This window comes from Mixophyes fleayi, chromosome 2 (assembly GCF_038048845.1).
Source record: "Mixophyes fleayi isolate aMixFle1 chromosome 2, aMixFle1.hap1, whole genome shotgun sequence".
NCBI lineage: Eukaryota > Metazoa > Chordata > Amphibia > Anura > Limnodynastidae > Mixophyes > Mixophyes fleayi.
This window is the reverse complement of record NC_134403.1, coordinates 10,892,225-10,909,277: the sequence shown is the minus strand read 5'-3', so window position 1 is coordinate 10,909,277 and position 17,053 is coordinate 10,892,225. Positions and strand designations below refer to the sequence as shown.

Here is a 17,053-nt window from a genome sequence, read left to right as displayed (position 1 = left end):
TGTGCTGTGTACAATGTGCTGATACATTCAAAGAAATAAAGAAATGGAAGTTCCTCAATCAATTTATAGGCTATAGCAGGTGCGTGAAAGGGTCGGGTTATCCTAAAAGGAAAAACACACAGAGATCCCCCAGCACACTGCTATAGCCAGCAACAGATCTGCTATTTCTACTGTAGATAAAAATGCAAAAGTCTTAGTTGCACACATTTGCAAATGTATGTTAAAGCCATCCGCCTCTCCACGGTGCTTTTGCTAATAGGGTGGTCCTAACTCTAAACAATGAGAGTCCCATATATTTGTAGCTGAGGGGGAGTGCTGACATTGGATTGCTATTTGGAGGCTTCTGGGGTACCTCTTTGGTAAGTTAGCTCTCAATTTAAAAACATACAAAATAATTTCAGGATTTGTGTTTCCCGGTGCTGGATTCTGGGAATTGGTTGTGTAACTTGTGTATTTCAGGTGCTGCTGGGAAGTGATTGTGTAATGATATGACTGGATTTGACAGACACCCAGTCGTGGGTATAAATTGCTCAGTGTGGACAATCTGGTATTATACAGACAGTCACCAGTATGAAGGGACCTCTCACATCCAGTCTTTTCCTCAGTCTCCTGTCTTTTGGCTTCTCCTACCCGCTGTGAGTACAGAGTATTTATGTGTACAGTTTGTGTATGTGTAAGTACAACGTGTGTGTGTGTGTGAGAGAGAGAGAATAGACATTGGGGCTGATTCATTAAAGAAATTAAGGCAAAAAAAATAGTTTTCTCCAAGGGGTGCAAATTAGTTTATTATTTCGCACATAAGTTAAATACTGGCTGTTTTTTCATGTCGCACACAAATACTTGATTTGATAGCATTATTTTTACACTGAATTTTAAAGTTGATCTACACGGGTTGGGTATGTTTTCCCGACTCTAATAACCACGACAGCAAGTACGCCTACAAAATAATAATGATGAGGACAAAAAAATCGACATGTATAAAACACAGACTTACCGTAACACCTCCACACATTATATCCAGGAAGCTGCATATTAATGACGACGGAAGAAAACGCCGCCTATCTTATTCACGTCACTGAGAAGGGCGACTGTGACTGGATCACTGATAAATAACTTATTTGTGGCTGGATCATGTGGAAATAATTTATTGTAGAAATGTAATTCAATCATCAGAGGTGCAGGAACCAATGTATAATTTGAAATGCACTTATCCTGTTACATTGGGATGTGTTTTTGTATGGAAATGTCATTGTTTGGGTTTGTAAGGTTGCTAGAGGAAATCTCCAAATAGGCATATGTGGGGAGGAAATATAATCACACAACTGGAGAGAAAACACCACACCCAGCATCCCACCATACTTATCATCAGACAATTTTATACTTCATTTATTATATAAATATCATATGTATGTGATAAGGGTGCTCCCCAGTCAATTGAAAACACTTTGATTCAAAAATCCAAGAAGTAGGATAGGAAAGAATTGTATGGGGCACTCACATGGGATCTAAATAAATCCAATTAAGGCTGTTAAATACAACTTTATTAAATAATAAATCTAAAATCATCTAGTAGCGATATATTAAAATATGAATATGTGAAACATGCAAGACAAAAATATGACTGTTAAAATGGACAAACCAATGTCCAGCCGCGGTACTGCCCAGAATTAGAATCCCCGGCACAATTGATACAATATCAATATAGGTGTCGGAGAGGTATATAGTTAAATAGTTATCTTATTAGGTGGATAATCATATTAGAAATTGAAAACTATCGCTGAAGGGGCAATTATATTCACCCTGCAGATCCTACTATATGTGTACTTTATTACCCCCAAGGAAGGGATTAAAAGGGGAAACTGTTCTCCTGGTTGTAATTTAGCAACCACCAACCACATTGATACAGTGTCAGTCTGATAAGATAGACATTATTCTCAATCTAATATTATGGGGCGTATTCAATTGTCAGCGTTAACGCTGAAAAACGAGCGCTCAAAAAATATTACCGTTTATACGGTAATATTGCGCGCGAAAACCGTTAATACGGTAGTTTACTCGCGGAATTTCAGCTCGAGCTGAAATTCCGCGAGTAATTACCGTATTAACGGTAAGATTTTATGAGCGCTCGTTTGTAAGCGTTAACGCTAACAATTGAATACCCCCCTATGCGTCCTCCGGAGCTACCATGCATAAGCCAGCCTCTATAATGATGTAACAGAGATTACTCTCATGATTGTAATTATATACAGTGCTTACTGCGTTTTCAAAAAATAGCTGGCTGAGCGGTATAGGTTAGCAATGATGTATATCGTTATTAGCCTCTCTGCTTGGAGTGATACTGATCCAATATAATGGATTAAAATATTATAAGTTCAGTATTTTATGTTCACCCATGCAGCTCATACTATATACATGCTCTATTACCCCCAAGGGAACAATTAGAAGGGAGACAATTCTCTTAGTTGTAGTATGGCAACTTCCACATTGATACAGTGTCCGTGTATTCAAACACTAGTATTTTGGTATAGGGATCAAATATAAATGGTAATAGATAGGCATCATTCTCAGTCTAATATTATGCGCCCTCCAGAGCTTCCACGCACATGCCAACCTCTATAATGATATAACAAAGATTATCCCCGTGATTGTAATTATATACAGTGTTTGCTGTGTTTTCAAAATAGCTGGCTAAGCGGTATAAATTAGAGATGATATATAACACTATTAGCCTCTTTTGGGAGAATATAGTTTCAACTTTAAACTTATCAAAGGACCACCTAACAAGTATAATTATATTGAGCAGTTAACGCGGCGTCCGCCGACGCGCATTTCGCTATTAGCTTTTTCTTAGGCAAGCCGATGTGATGATAACATTGGCTATTTAAAGTGGAGAGCCCACCTCCTATTACAGCGTCATACCTAGCAACGTTGTAGCAACTAAAGGTTGCCGGGAATCACTTCCGCCTAGTTCGTCATCGCTCTAATGTGTCATGATATGACACACAGGAGGAATGATCAAGGGTAAGTATAATGTTAAAAGAAAGAGGGCAAAAGGCAAAAATCGACTGATCAAAACGGAAATGAATAAAGTGAAACTGTGGGTTTATGACCTGGTGGAAAAAATATTGAAGGAGGATAAAGCCATGAGATAACATGCCACATGGACTGAGATGAGGATGACATAACTTGATATGTATATATAAACTGATAAATGTGCAGCAATTACCTAGATTACCTATAACATCCACCAATCAAAATGGGTTAGTTTTTTGTGACCTGCAGATTAGACCCTAAGGGGCATATTCAATTGTCGGCGGAAACGCCGAAAATCTTGCGCTCGTCTCTCTATTACCGTTACTACAGTAATAGTGCGCGTAAAAACAGTTAATACAGTAATTTTCTCGCTGGATTTCAGCTCGCAGCTCTCTGAGCCGCGAGCTGAAATCCAGCTACCTATTACCGTATTAAGGGTACTAGTTTTTCCGCTGCGCGGAAAGCTAACAATTGAATATGCCCCTAAATCTAATCCGTTCTCCGGCTGTTTCTGAGGTTGGACCCAGCTTTTCCGGTATCTCCGCTCTGCCTGCTACCCAGCAGCCCTGGTCAGTAAGATGGGTCAGGGTAGGGCCGGATTTACCATTAAGCAACCTAGGCAATTGCCTAGGGCCCAGCCGTCCCCAGAGGGCCCTCCCAGGGCCGGCAGTGAGACCACCCTTTAAAAATGGGCCGCTACATATGGGCCAGTGCTATGTGCTTGCCCACCCGGGCTAAACTCTGCCAGCCAGCCCCTGAATAGGGGTATAGCTTATGCTAAAAAACTATAGTGCTATAAATTTGTTCAGATAGGGGGCCCCAAACCAGTATCTTGCCTAGGGCCCCATGAGGTCTAAATCCGGCTCTGGGTCAGGGGTGATCCATCCACAGCATCCCTGATCCATAGTAAGAGGTCAGGAGTATCAGCCCAGGTAAACCAATAACGGGGTACACTCGCAGCGTCAGTTACCCAGAAGAAACCTGGTACTGGATGCCGGTAAGGAGTCCAGTGGTGATAGCATTTGTAAGCCCCTCCTACTGCGGCAGGAGGGTGCATTTGGGATAACGAAAGGGAACGGTGGCAAAGTAAGCCCAGCCGCTCCCAAGCAACAACAGACAGGGTGGCATAGGTGGTCAATCCTGTCACAGCGACGCTGAGATTTATGCCTTTAAAACAGCAGTGCGTGGACCCGCACCCTATAATATCTATAAGCCATAAACCCAATGTTGACGTTGGGTACACGCATTGCCGCTTTAAACGCATAAATGTCAGTGTTGGGCTCTTCAGTGACATGAATAAGACTGGCGGCATTTTCCTCCGTCGTCATTAATATTGAGCTTGCCTGATATATTGTGTTACTTTGTTTTATCGTAAGTCTTTCAGAGATGTCGGATTTGTCATAATCATGATTTTTGTGTAGGCGTACCTGCTGTCAGGGTTATTAGTGTTGGGAAAATGACTACCAATCGCTAGGACATGCCCTACCCTAACTATAAATCTGTCCCCATATTTTAAATTTACATCCCGCTCCAATGCAACATGGTTTTGCCAACGTGCAAAGTTACTCCTATTTTCTTGCTTTACTTTTATTAATAAATCAGGCCCAGTGTGTGTATGTATGTATGTATGTATGTATGTATGTATGTATGTGTGTGTGTGTGTGTGTATATATATATATATATATATATATATATATATATATATACACAAGTTAACCCGTGCATGATACTCATGCATTCTAGTCAAATCAAGCTACTTAAGGTCTTAAAAAGGTTCTTGTCATGCATTTGGGCCTAGCCCAGGTCTCCTCAGGGGAAGAGCGTTACTTCCTGACGCAAGCGCCCTTTTTAATGTGTGTTCATGAGGTAAAATTACCTCACGAAAATGAGTTTGACCCCTCAACTTGTAAATTTAGCCTTTACTACCCCTCCCACGGGGGGAAGGGGGGATAATGGAAGTTAACTGACTTCACTATTCTAATTTTTTTTGTTAAATAATGTCAGTATACCAAATTTCAGGTCAATTGGATGAGCCCTTTCTGAGAAAATATTTTTTTCCACCCACACACAAACACTAACACACGCCGCTAGGCTTTTACTTTTATATATTAGATAATGCTAAGAATTTAGTAGGTCAGTGTAGTATATAACTCTGCCCAGCAGGTGGCGCTGCAGCTTGAGCACTCTGTCACCCGGTAGTTTTTTCCACACACAGACTAACACACGCCGCTAGGCTTTTATATTTTATATATATATATATATATATATATATATATATATATATATATATATACATATATATGTATAGTGTGCGTGTGTATGCATGTGTGCTGTGTGGGTGTATCTACAGTGTGTGTGTGTTAAACATTTAGATTTATTTAATCTTTAGTGTTTTTAAGATTTACAGGGTGTGTACATTGTGTCTGATTTAAGTCTGGATGAATGCCTGTTTGTGTAGCTTTGCGTGTTATTTCACACTGAGCATTCCCATAAACCAAGCTTTAATTTATGGACATGTGCCCTATCAGACAATAATAATGATCTGAGAGGCGGAGCTCCATGTACAGTAGCGGTGTTTTCACGCAGATACGACTGATTCCAATCCTGCGTTTACCCTGAGTACACTTGTTTTCAGCCGTATTTTTTGCACTGTTACTAGACAGGTGTAAATACCGGATAATATTGATGACGACACAGCATTGTTTTGTACTACCATTCACGCATGACTCTCAGCGGCTACCACAGAACACATGTGCGCATTGAAGATTTATTCTTATTTTAATGTATGATTATATAAATGTTTTGTGCGTTCTCATGTGAATTCATTGTACAGGCTCATAGTAAACATACTGCAAATGCTCCTGAAAGTGACTTCAGCTCTGTGGTCATGTGATCTCAGTGATTGGCTGGGTGCCTGGTGCTGCGCGATGATGTCACAAACCCCCAGTCACTTATACTGAGGGGCAGTATGTGCATCGTCACCCTATAAACCCTATACAGTGCCATCCTGGAGCTGGAAACACTGTGGTACATAAAAAGAGGGGCAATAACCGTGTCTATTATTATGTTGTCTATCACTACATATAATAAGTACATGCTATAATTGCCCACATCCCTGTAACTCACCCACAAGGGTCCGACACCGTCATCACCATGTAATGTCTTTTATTGCAGGATTAAGGGGAAACACAATGATACTGGCACCAACCTGTTCTCTCCTCCTGACCCCTCCTACAACGACACAGGTGAGACCAGCGACAGATTATCAGCCCCACAAATAGCAGTGGATGACATCAGTTACATCATTAGTGATATATCTGTGTCAGTAGTTATAATTTTACAGTAGTGACAAAATCCAGTCACATCCAGGATGGATGGTTTGTTAGGCTGTAATGGCCAAGCTTGTTAGAGGCATATATATTGGCCAATGTATGGAAAAGCGTCAATAAGCATGATTTTATATCTCTTTATTGTCCCAATTTATGATAAAGTACTGACGTAGCTGAGTGATACTCATCATGTATGAATGTTTAAAACACATTTTAAGGTGTGATCCCTGATACAGGGTGGAAGTGCTCCCTGATAGAGGGTGGAAGTGCTCCTTGACAGAGGGTAGAAGTGCTCCCTGACAAAGGGTAGAAGTGCTCCCTGACAAAGGGTAGAAGTGCTCCCTGAAAAAGGGAGTAGAAGTGCTCCCTGATAGAGGGTGGAAGTGCTCCCTGATGGAGGGTAGAAGTGCTCCCTGATGGAGGGTAGAAGTGCTCCCTGATGGAGGGTAGAAGTTTCCCTGATGGAGGGTAGAAGTGCTCCCTGATGGAGGGTAGAAGTGCTCCCTGATGAAGGGTGGAAGTGCTCCCTGATGGAGGGTAGAAGTGCTCCCTGATGGAGGGTAGAAGTGCTCCCTGATGGAGGGTAGAAGTGCTCCCTGATAGCGGGTGGACGTGCTCCCTGATAGCGGGTGGACGTGCTCCCTGACGGAGGGTGGAAGTGCTCCCTGACGGAGGGTGGAAGTGCTCCCTGACGGAGGGTGGAAGTGCTCCCTGATGGAGGGTAGAAGTGCTCCCTGATGGAGGGTGGACGTGCTCCCTGATAGCGGGTGGACGTGCTCCCTGATAGCGGGTGGAAGTGCTCCCTGACGGAGGGTGGAAGTGCTCCCTGACAGAGGGTGGAAGTGCTCATTGACGGAGGGTGGAAGTGCTCCTTGACGGAGGGTAGAATTGCTCCCTGACAGAGGGTAGAAGTGCTCCCTGACAGAGGGTGGAAGTGCTCCTTGACGGAGGGTAGAATTGCTCCCTGACAGAGGGTAGAAGTGCTCCCTGACGGAGGGTAGAATTGCTCCCTGACAGAGGGTAGAAGTGCTCCCTGACAGAGGGTGGAAGTGCTCCCTGACAGAGGGTAGAAGTGCTCCTTGACGGAGGGTAGAATTGCTCCCTGACGGAGGGTGGAAGTGCTCCTTGATAAAGTGTAAAAGTGCTACATGATGGAGGGTAGAGGTTTTCCCTAATGTAGAGTGGGGGTTCTTCCCAATAAAGTGTAGGGGTGCGGCCTAATAGAGGAAGGGGTGATCCCTGATATGTGCTGTCTAGGAAATGTTCATTACACAGAACGAACAACACATATGTATTAAATGCTGCCGTCCTTTCTACACCATACTTGCCAACTCTCCCGGAATGTCCAGGAGACTCCCGAAATTCGGGTATGTCTCCCGGGAGAGCAGGCAAGTATCCCGCATACGGCAACTTGTCAAAATGATGCAATTCGCGGTGAATCTTGTTATTTTGGCCCCGCCCCCGCAACAAAAAACAGCATTTTGTAGCGGGGGGCGGGACCAAATTGACACGATTGAGCGCGCTCCACCTCCCGCCCTCAAACCATGCCCCCCTGCCCGGGATCTCCCGGAATTAACTTTTAAAAGGTTGGCAAGTATGTTCTACACCTGTCCAGAGATCAGCAAAGACGGATCTATCTCCGTGTGCAGCGGATGGAACTCTACTGTGGGCGAAATTTATCCGTCTTGGAGGCTTCTCTGAAGCTCAGGGTCCTTTACCATTTACTTTATTATAGTATAATATAACAATAAGTGATGCTGATATATGTACGGTATAAACTCTGTATTTATATCTGTATAATGATGTCGTCACAAGGAACACTTATGTATTACTAGCTGAAGTACCTGGTGTTGCCCGAATTTATATCTTCAAGTTATTAAGCTATCAATGAGTTGGATGTAACTGTCAGCAGTTTTTAAATAATTAGCAGCTCTTCCAACACACCCAAGAGGTGGCTGTCCGGTGTCGTTTTTTTTGTTTTTATATTAATTGTCATACAAATCCATCCAGTGGGAGGCTGAGAACAGGTGAAAGTTCTGCCCAGCGTACACCAACAGGAGATCCATCAGGGACCCTAGCCCCTCTTAAACCTGGCCGGGACACGTTGGTTTCATCCCAATCGGTGCAGGGGTGTCCGAACACATAACCGGACAGACAAACAAACACAGACCAATGAGTTTTATATACAAGATAAGGACTGATATAATGTTATAAGGGCTACAAATGTCACCATGAATATTCCATGTACTGCAGCCTCTTTATATGATTCCGAAACGTCCCACTGACCTGTAATAATAATTAGTAGGAGACACGTAACACTATATATGCTGTAATGTGGATTACTACCGTGATGTGTTGTTACTACAGTACGTTATAGTGCAGTGTACATTGGGGAAGTTGCTGATGTGTTTTGAAGTTATATATGTTACACCTATTTGGGCCCTTGTGTATTAAAGACCGGGTGACTGTAAATAGGAACTGAGTAAGTGTTTCTCACCTTTACGACTTGATAGCACCTCCACCTGATGCTGCATCTTCTCCGGACTGTGTGTCTGGAGTTTGTACAAGGAGGTTCGATGCCAGAGAACCCCTGCCCCATACCAGACCTGGTCCCCTCCAGAGGACACACAACCAATACAATAATGTCATAAATTTCCCGTTAGTGTGAGATTTATTTAATATAGGCTGGTTAAAGAATTAAAATATTAGTAGACAAACAATTCCACATGTACAATGTGTTTGTACTAAAGATTAAATATACAACACAGTAACCTGTCTAATATCCATGTTATCTTCCTTCCTGGAGCCTGTTATCCTGCTAAATAAATAGCCTTTGTATCAGAAATATTTCCCTTATTGTTACTAACTATTAATACTCTACTTGAGAGAAAGATTGAGGTACTAAAGTCACTTAACATTCCGGTGATATTAAGAGGTAGTTCAACGATACTTAATATCCAATAACACTAACTTGTTACTTATTACTGTCAGCTGAACCGATCCCTAATTTTTCTCTCTATGTATGCCATCGCCCTCTTATTATATTATGGGCTTAACATAAGCTATTATGTGATAAACAACAAGTAAGAAGAGGTAGATGTCTACCCCGGATTGTCCCACTAAACATTAATTGTACAACATAGCATAGTGTCTGTACTCCATCACACTGCATACTGCTCAGCAGAGAACATGAGTATTTCTGTATACCTCACTAGGGGGTAAATGTATCAATCTGCGCGTTCTGCCAGTTGCTGATGTTCGTCAACTTTACAGGGCAGATTTAAAACGGCAGTGACTTCACAGGCAAATCTTACCTGTAAAAACATTGCCAGTTTGAATCTCAGCGACTTGCAGATTGAGACATTTACCCCTATGAATTATTAAAAATGATACATTACTAGCAATTAATAAATACATTACAAACTATGTTTTAAAACAATGTTATAACATAATCATAACTTATTATTCACACTGCATCACCTGCCCAATAATTATAAAAAGTCTTCCTGTTGGGCGTGGTACGTCTTAAAGGTGCTGAGTACACCGACCACACTTACCCCGACATCTTCAGTCCGGACTGCTGCTGCTTCCCGGCAAGGATCCATGACGACTGTACTGTGAAGCGACTTCAGCTAATCACGATGAAGGCAGACGCCGGGGGGGAGGGGGGGACCCCTTAAGAGCAGCGTTAACAGCGACACCTATCTTACTGATGTCGTCAAGATCCCCTCCCCGGCGTCTTCCTTCATTGTGATTGGCTGAAGTCGCTTCACAGTACAGTCGTCATGGATCCTTGTCGGAAAGCAGCCGTCCGGACTGAAGATGTTGGTGTAGTCAGCATCGATATGCTGACTACCACTGTTCCTGTTTGCTAATAGTAAACCTATGTTTACATGGTCAAGGACGTTGGTGCACATCAGAAGATAATGAATGACTTATAAAGCTTTGGCAGTGAAACGCTGGTAGAACCCACTGTTCCTGAATGGGACGCAGTAGTAATAGTGACAGTCAGATATAACTATGAGCTCTCAGATTGTCAGATTCTAAGGCAGTGATGTCATTAATTGAAGATTGCGTGAATGCTGTATAATACCTGTGTTCCGCTCATGACATCTGCTCTTCTTTCCAAAAGCATGTTGGGAGTTGTAGTTCTTCAGCCCCCAGCGGTTCCTGCGCAGTCACAGTGCTGCTGACGGGTTACGTATCAATGACAGTGCATTAACTTGTTGTCTGCTGGTTTCTCGAGCACTCATTAATGACAGTGTCTTCTCAGGTCGCTGCACAGATGAAGGATTTGGCGCCATGACGTTGGACGATAAAGGGGTCATGCATTTTTTCAGAGGTAATTCATTTCTTATTAAGTCACATTCGTAAGCAAATCTTACATATGTCCCCCTCTCTAAATGCTGATCAATCCATCAGTTGGAAAGTGTACCCCAACACTGGGACGGACCCCCCCTGTCTGACGATAATCGTATGCACATTTTATGGGGTCATTGCATTATGTCTGATTCATAATAACAACAATGTAAAACATGGGACAAGAAGAATGTAGCGTAAAACAAGGCGGGAGAACATGTATGTGCTGCTCCATAAACTCACGTGTGCCAGATTTGGCGTGTTCTGTGTGTGGGCCCTAGTATCAGGGCGTATTTGGGGTTTCATAGGAGGGATGTGTAGGGTTTATAGCAGACTAAGGGGTTTATTTATTTACCATCGCTTTTTTAACACGATCCATTTCAATCCTTATCACAAAGATTCAGCTAGCGTTAGCTATCGGGCACAAGTTCCGAAAATGTTCAATTTTCGAAAATTGGTAACTGGTGCAAAATAGCAGTCCCCATAGAAATCTATGAGGACTGCTTTTGTGTTCAAAGAGAGAGGGACAGCAGAAGATATCTCCGATGCCCTAGTCATAGATTAAGGGGATACTATAATATGCGGCAATCCTGCAAAAACTGCTGTTTTCGGGGGATTGCAATGAAAAATGTCTTTAATAAATATACTCCTTAGGGGCATATTCAATTGTCCACGTTACTCGCAAAAGTAATGCGGGTTGCGCACTATTTCCGTTATTACATTAATAGCGCACTTAATTACCGTTATTACGGTACCTTTATCGCCAGCTTTCTGCTCGCAGCTCAGGGAGCTGCAAGCTGAAATCCGGGGTAGAATTACCGTAATAACTGTAATACTTTTAACGCCACGTTACTTTTGCGAGTAACACGGACAATTGAATATGCCCCTTAGAAGGAATTCAATTCATCACAAAGTCCCACAGGAGCCTTGTGCAACGTACGACTGCGCACATTCCCGGGTATCACCGCCCCTAACATCGGGTAGGGTGTGAATGAAGGGCAATGAAATTTTGGACATTCATAATGTTGACATATGTATATCATCATCATCATTTATTTATATAGCGCCAACATATTCCGTAGCGCTTTATAAGGTCAATAGGGTTAAAATGTCGACATTGTGAATGTCGACGGGTTGAAATTCGACCGTCACAATGTCAACATAAAGGATTAGATTTAAACCGTCAAATACCACCAGCAAAATACAGGAGAAGAAAATATAATTTTTTTTAAAAAAAAGCGTGCCCCCCTCCCATAAACAACTTAGCAAAATTCGTGGGACAAAAAGCGTTGGATCCCACCGATGTTAGCAGGACTAGGATTTGCCAGCATGGGCTGGTGGGACTATAACAGGGAAGGCTGCAGCGTGGGGTCCCCCAGCCAGGCTGGTCAGCACAGGGCTGGAGTCCTAGGGGTACTCTGCCCCCTGGGGCTCTTCCCACACCCCTGGACGGTGGGTGTGGAGCAATAGTCATTTATGGAATGTCAAAAAAACATTATTTTCTCCCTGGTGCACTGCAAGCACCAGCATACCCATGGCTGCCAGGGTGTGCTGACTCTTGGGGAACCACAAGTGACAGCATGCCCTAGCACCCAGAGCCTGCTGGGACCTGTAGTCCACCAAATAAAAATGTAACTAAAACAGACACACAAGTAAACATCACTTTAATTGAAATAAAAACATCCCTCATTCACTATATTTATTGCTCACCTACATCCCATCTAGCCTTGCTCGGAAAAATACAAAAACATTATACACAGCGCTAAACTAGCTCTAAAGAGCTCCCGATGCAAAGTGAGCTGTTAGCCGCACTGGTTGTATTTATAACGTGGTGTTTCAACTCAAGCGGCCGCTGGAAATCCCCATGTTATAAATAGTACCGGTGCCGCTAAGAGATGACTTTGTTTGAATTGTTTGGATTTATTACAGATGAAAACCCCAGGATGTAGGTGAGTAATACAGAGGGTAAGGGCCCTAGTTATGTCGCACTGCGTTTTATGCACGACTGATTTCAATGAACTTCCTATAACTTGAAGCCAATCTTCTGGTTGGGCTGTTAGATGAACCTTTGTCCTAATCAATGTGTTACTTTCAGGTGACTACGTGTGGATGGGATATCAGGGCCCAAGTAAACTCATAAAGGATTCCTGGGAGGGTCTGACTGGACCGGTGGATGCAGCATTCAGAGTCAGCAACGAGAACAACCCACTTGCTCATCAGAGAATTTACCTGTTCAAGGTAAGATCATTCACTCCATAGCACAACGTTGGCGCTCCCGATACAGCACACTGTCAGTGCTCGCTATACAGCACACTGTCAGTGCTCGCTATACAGCACACTGTCAGTGCTCGCTATACAGCACACTGTCAGTGCTCGCTATACAGCACACTGTCAGTGCTCGCTATACAGCACACTGTCAGTGCTCGCTATACAGCACACTGTCAGTGCTCGCTATACAGCACACTGTCAGTGCTCGCTATACAGCACACAGTTAGTACTCGCTATACAGCACACTGTCAGTGCTCGCTATACAGCACACTGTCAGTGCTCGCTATACAGCACACAGTTAGTACTCGCTATACAGCACACTGTCAGTGCTCGCTATACAGCACACTGTCAGTGCTCGCTATACAGCACACAGTTAGTACTCGCTATACATCACACTGTCAGTGCTCGCTATACAGCACACTGTCAGTGCTCGCTATACAGCACACCATCAGCACTCGGTATACAGCACACTGTCAGTGCTCCCTATACAGCACACTGTCAGTGCTCGCTATACAGCACACTGTCAGTGCTCGCTATACAGCACACTGTCAGTGCTCGCTATACAGCACACAGTTAGTACTCGCTATACATCACACTGTCAGTGCTCGCTATACAGCACACTGTCAGTGCTCGCTATACAGCACACCATCAGCACTCGGTATACAGCACACTGTCAGCACTTACTATACAGCACACCGTCAGCACTCACTATACAGCACACCGTCAGCACTCGCTATACCGCACACTGTCAGCAGTACTCGATATGCGGCACACTGTCAGCACTCGATATGCGGCACACTGTCAGTGCTCATTACATAGCACACTGTCGGCGCTCTCACTGTACAATGCCAATGTAGGGGAAGTCGCACCTTGCGATTTGTGAATGAGGTCCAATGTTACTCTCACTATCAGCCCATTTCTGGGATGTGCAGATTCTGTATTGTCCAATCTCTTAAGATGCCCATTGGCTGCCTAGCAGCAGGATCTAGGTCAGATTTGACCACACAGGCTCATAATACGGATGAATTGTGGCTGGATACACGGACAAATCCCAGTATTGTCTAACCGGGTTTACCAACCATCCTTTATATGGTCATCAGGATCGGCAGCAGTACAGTGTTGGGATGAGGGGTGAGATGGCTTCTCCATAGAGCACTATGATGAATAATTAGCAGGAGCTGTCTATGTATGTTACAGGACACACGGGTGTGGAGATACTTTGATGGAAAATTGGATGATAAGTACCCGCGTCTTATCAGTCAGGAATTTCCTGGGGTCCCCGACCACCTAGATGCCGCTGTGGAGTGTCACAAAGGAGAGTGTAGAGCCGACAGCATTTTATTCTTTAAAGGTAAGAGAGGGTCACACAGACATGTACCTGGGGGTGTGGGCTGTCCCTGCCTTTCTATGTCATGTAGGTTACAGTTACAGATCAGCCAATATTTATAAACAGATCCGCTGAACACTAGTCTCATTCTGTGGCCATCAGTGTTCAGCACAGAAATCTCCAGATCATTTTGTTACACCAAGAATTCCCAGTAACGCTACTCAGCAGAATGTACGGTTCATCGTTGTCCCGGCTCTATTCATAACTTCAGTGTAATGAGAATATACAAACACTGTGTAAAATCACCAACTACGTACAAGGCCTCTTAGCCTGGCTGGTGGAGGCATAAGGAGCGGTAGGGATCTTGTCTGTTGTCGGTGGGATTGTATCTTGTTAGGACATCTCAGGGTCTCACATATAACAAACTCTTATATAAAATGTGTACACAGCCCCCTGAACATATTATAAGCCCCCTTCTTGGCAGCTGTATTATATGTATCACTCCAACCCTAAAATCACCCTCAATGTCTGGCTGTCATGCCGCAGGCACCAACGGGTCAATTTTCTACCCAATCTGTAAAATTGACACTATACAAGTTTTATTGAATTTTGCAGTCAGTGGAATAATCTTTACCTATCAGACAAGGAGTGTGGGGGAGGGGGGGGGGGGGTAGCGTGGCACGGTGTGTAAAATGGTGCCGGTCTACCATGGACTACCTAGTTATGCCACGTCTGGTCCCCGCTATCATGCCAACACTACACTCAATGTGCAGCCAAACTGTTCTATTTTATACTAAAATACTGCTCAGTTTAGCCTCATTCATGCCCCAGGCCTGGCCTCACCAAGGAAAATCCCAAATCCATTTATCTCCTCCCATGAAACAGTGCAAACCATCCCCCTCCCTCCCCACAGGTGGCTCCATATTAGCACTTACCTGGGAGCATGGCATCACAAAACAGCATTTGCTCTCAGGCATCACCATATTCCCAGAGAGCGCCCCTCCTTTCCCCTAATTTATCAATAACCAAGCAAGCAATAAGGAGGAGGATAATAATTATTTCACATCTAAAGTTTTGAATTGGTCTTTGCAGTGAATTATAAAGTGTAATGGCTGAATCTGATCAGTACAATTTATTGGTGGCAGGAATACACAAAGGAGACCCCATTTCCTCCCCCCTCCTGTGCACAAATCTCTACTCACACCATGAAATCTAGGAAACCCCACACAGAGGACAGACCTCAGTGTGATATATAAATAAACGAAACATAAAACCAAATCCTAGTCAGCCCGGGTTCTAACTAGTACACAGGAACACCCTCTCTCAAGTGAAGGACCTTGTGTCCCACGCATACACAAAACATTGCAGGTAATGATAGACTCCATGAACCTTTTTAACAGCACGTCATCAGGTGCAATTCCCTATTAGCCAGCAACTTGCTAGTTCTCTGGAAAACACAGAATGAGACCATATAAATCTCTCAATTCATATATATTTTAATGTTCGTGTTGTCGCTACCAATAAATATTGGCCGATGTGACTAATGTGATTCCAATGCGCAAAGAGATTTAATAGCAAAAGATATCAGGATAACACCATGATGACGCATAAAAGGTTTAGCATTTTACAAAAAAGTATATCCGAATACATTACGTAAGTGCACCCTGGGCCCAGGTCCAGATTCAGTTTTGTAGTCTGCAGTCAAGGAATAGAGAGATTTAATACTGACCCAGGGACTTGCTTATATACAGTTTGAGTTAACAAAAAAACAGTGATGATGTCAAATGTGCACAAATATAAACTTAGGTCTTACTTCATTGGTCCAGGGGTCAGGTCAGTGCAGTACAATGCAGATCATAGGTCAGTTTAAAGGATTCCTTTGATAAGGTGGAGCACATGTAGTGTCGGAGGGAACTGACCTAATCCAGTTTAAACCAACCTATAAACATGTACTGTATAGTAATATAGAGTATCAATCTTATTTTATTCATAACTAGCAATCTCTAAGTGTGATCGGGGTGCCGTCAGCCAGAAAATCACACAAATCCACTATTTCAGGTTCAAATAGCCTCAACTACCAGCTTGTAAAACAGAACAGAAACATAAACAAAATCATAGCTGTCCAGCTACTATCTAATATAAACCTCACTCTAGAGTGTCCCTCACTTAAACCAAACCCAAACAAAATGGAACTCAAAGGACAAGTTGCAGTTTATCTCATAAGCCATCTCACCTCCTCCCCAGACCGTGAGAGACTGATTGAGGCAGAGTTGCAACCTTTTACAGATACGCCTCAGGTGCAACTCCTAATTAGTCTGCTGTGAGCCTGTAGACCAGAAGACCAAGACTGGGCCTTTTGTATGGAGCCCACCCTACTCTCTCCATACAAAACACCCTTACCAGCCTTTCCTGAAACTGAGAAACACCTCTTGAGAAGCTTTTCCTCAGACACAAACAATCTCCTTGGCATTTTAAAATACAAATGACAGGAATTTAGGACTTATGTACCTGCCGTTCACTTCTTTCTCAGCACTTCTGACACAATATGTATATTTTATCAGCTCTCAGGAAGACCCCCCTGTGAAGCAGCGTTACTGACGCATTTCTCCCTGTCTTGTTTAGGTGACACTGTGTATATATACAGCTCTCAGGAAGACCCCCCTGTGAAGCAACGTTACTGACGCATTTCTCCCTGTCATGTTTAGGTGACACTGTGTGTGTATATACAGCTCTCAGG

General features: G+C 43.3%; 1 protein-coding gene across 1 annotated transcript in view; it reads left to right on the top strand.

The window, feature by feature from the left end:
• Positions 1-527: 527 nt before the first annotated feature.
• HPX (hemopexin) overlaps positions 528-17,053 on the top strand; it is a 20,913-nt gene continuing 4,387 nt past the window's right edge. The window contains exons 1-5 of the mRNA XM_075198454.1: positions 528-635; positions 6,208-6,278; positions 10,636-10,704; positions 12,817-12,959; positions 14,187-14,340. Of these exons, the coding sequence (XP_075054555.1) occupies positions 571-635; positions 6,208-6,278; positions 10,636-10,704; positions 12,817-12,959; positions 14,187-14,340 (502 nt within the window). The 5' untranslated portion in view covers positions 528-570. The remainder of the gene's footprint in view (positions 636-6,207; positions 6,279-10,635; positions 10,705-12,816; positions 12,960-14,186; positions 14,341-17,053) is intronic.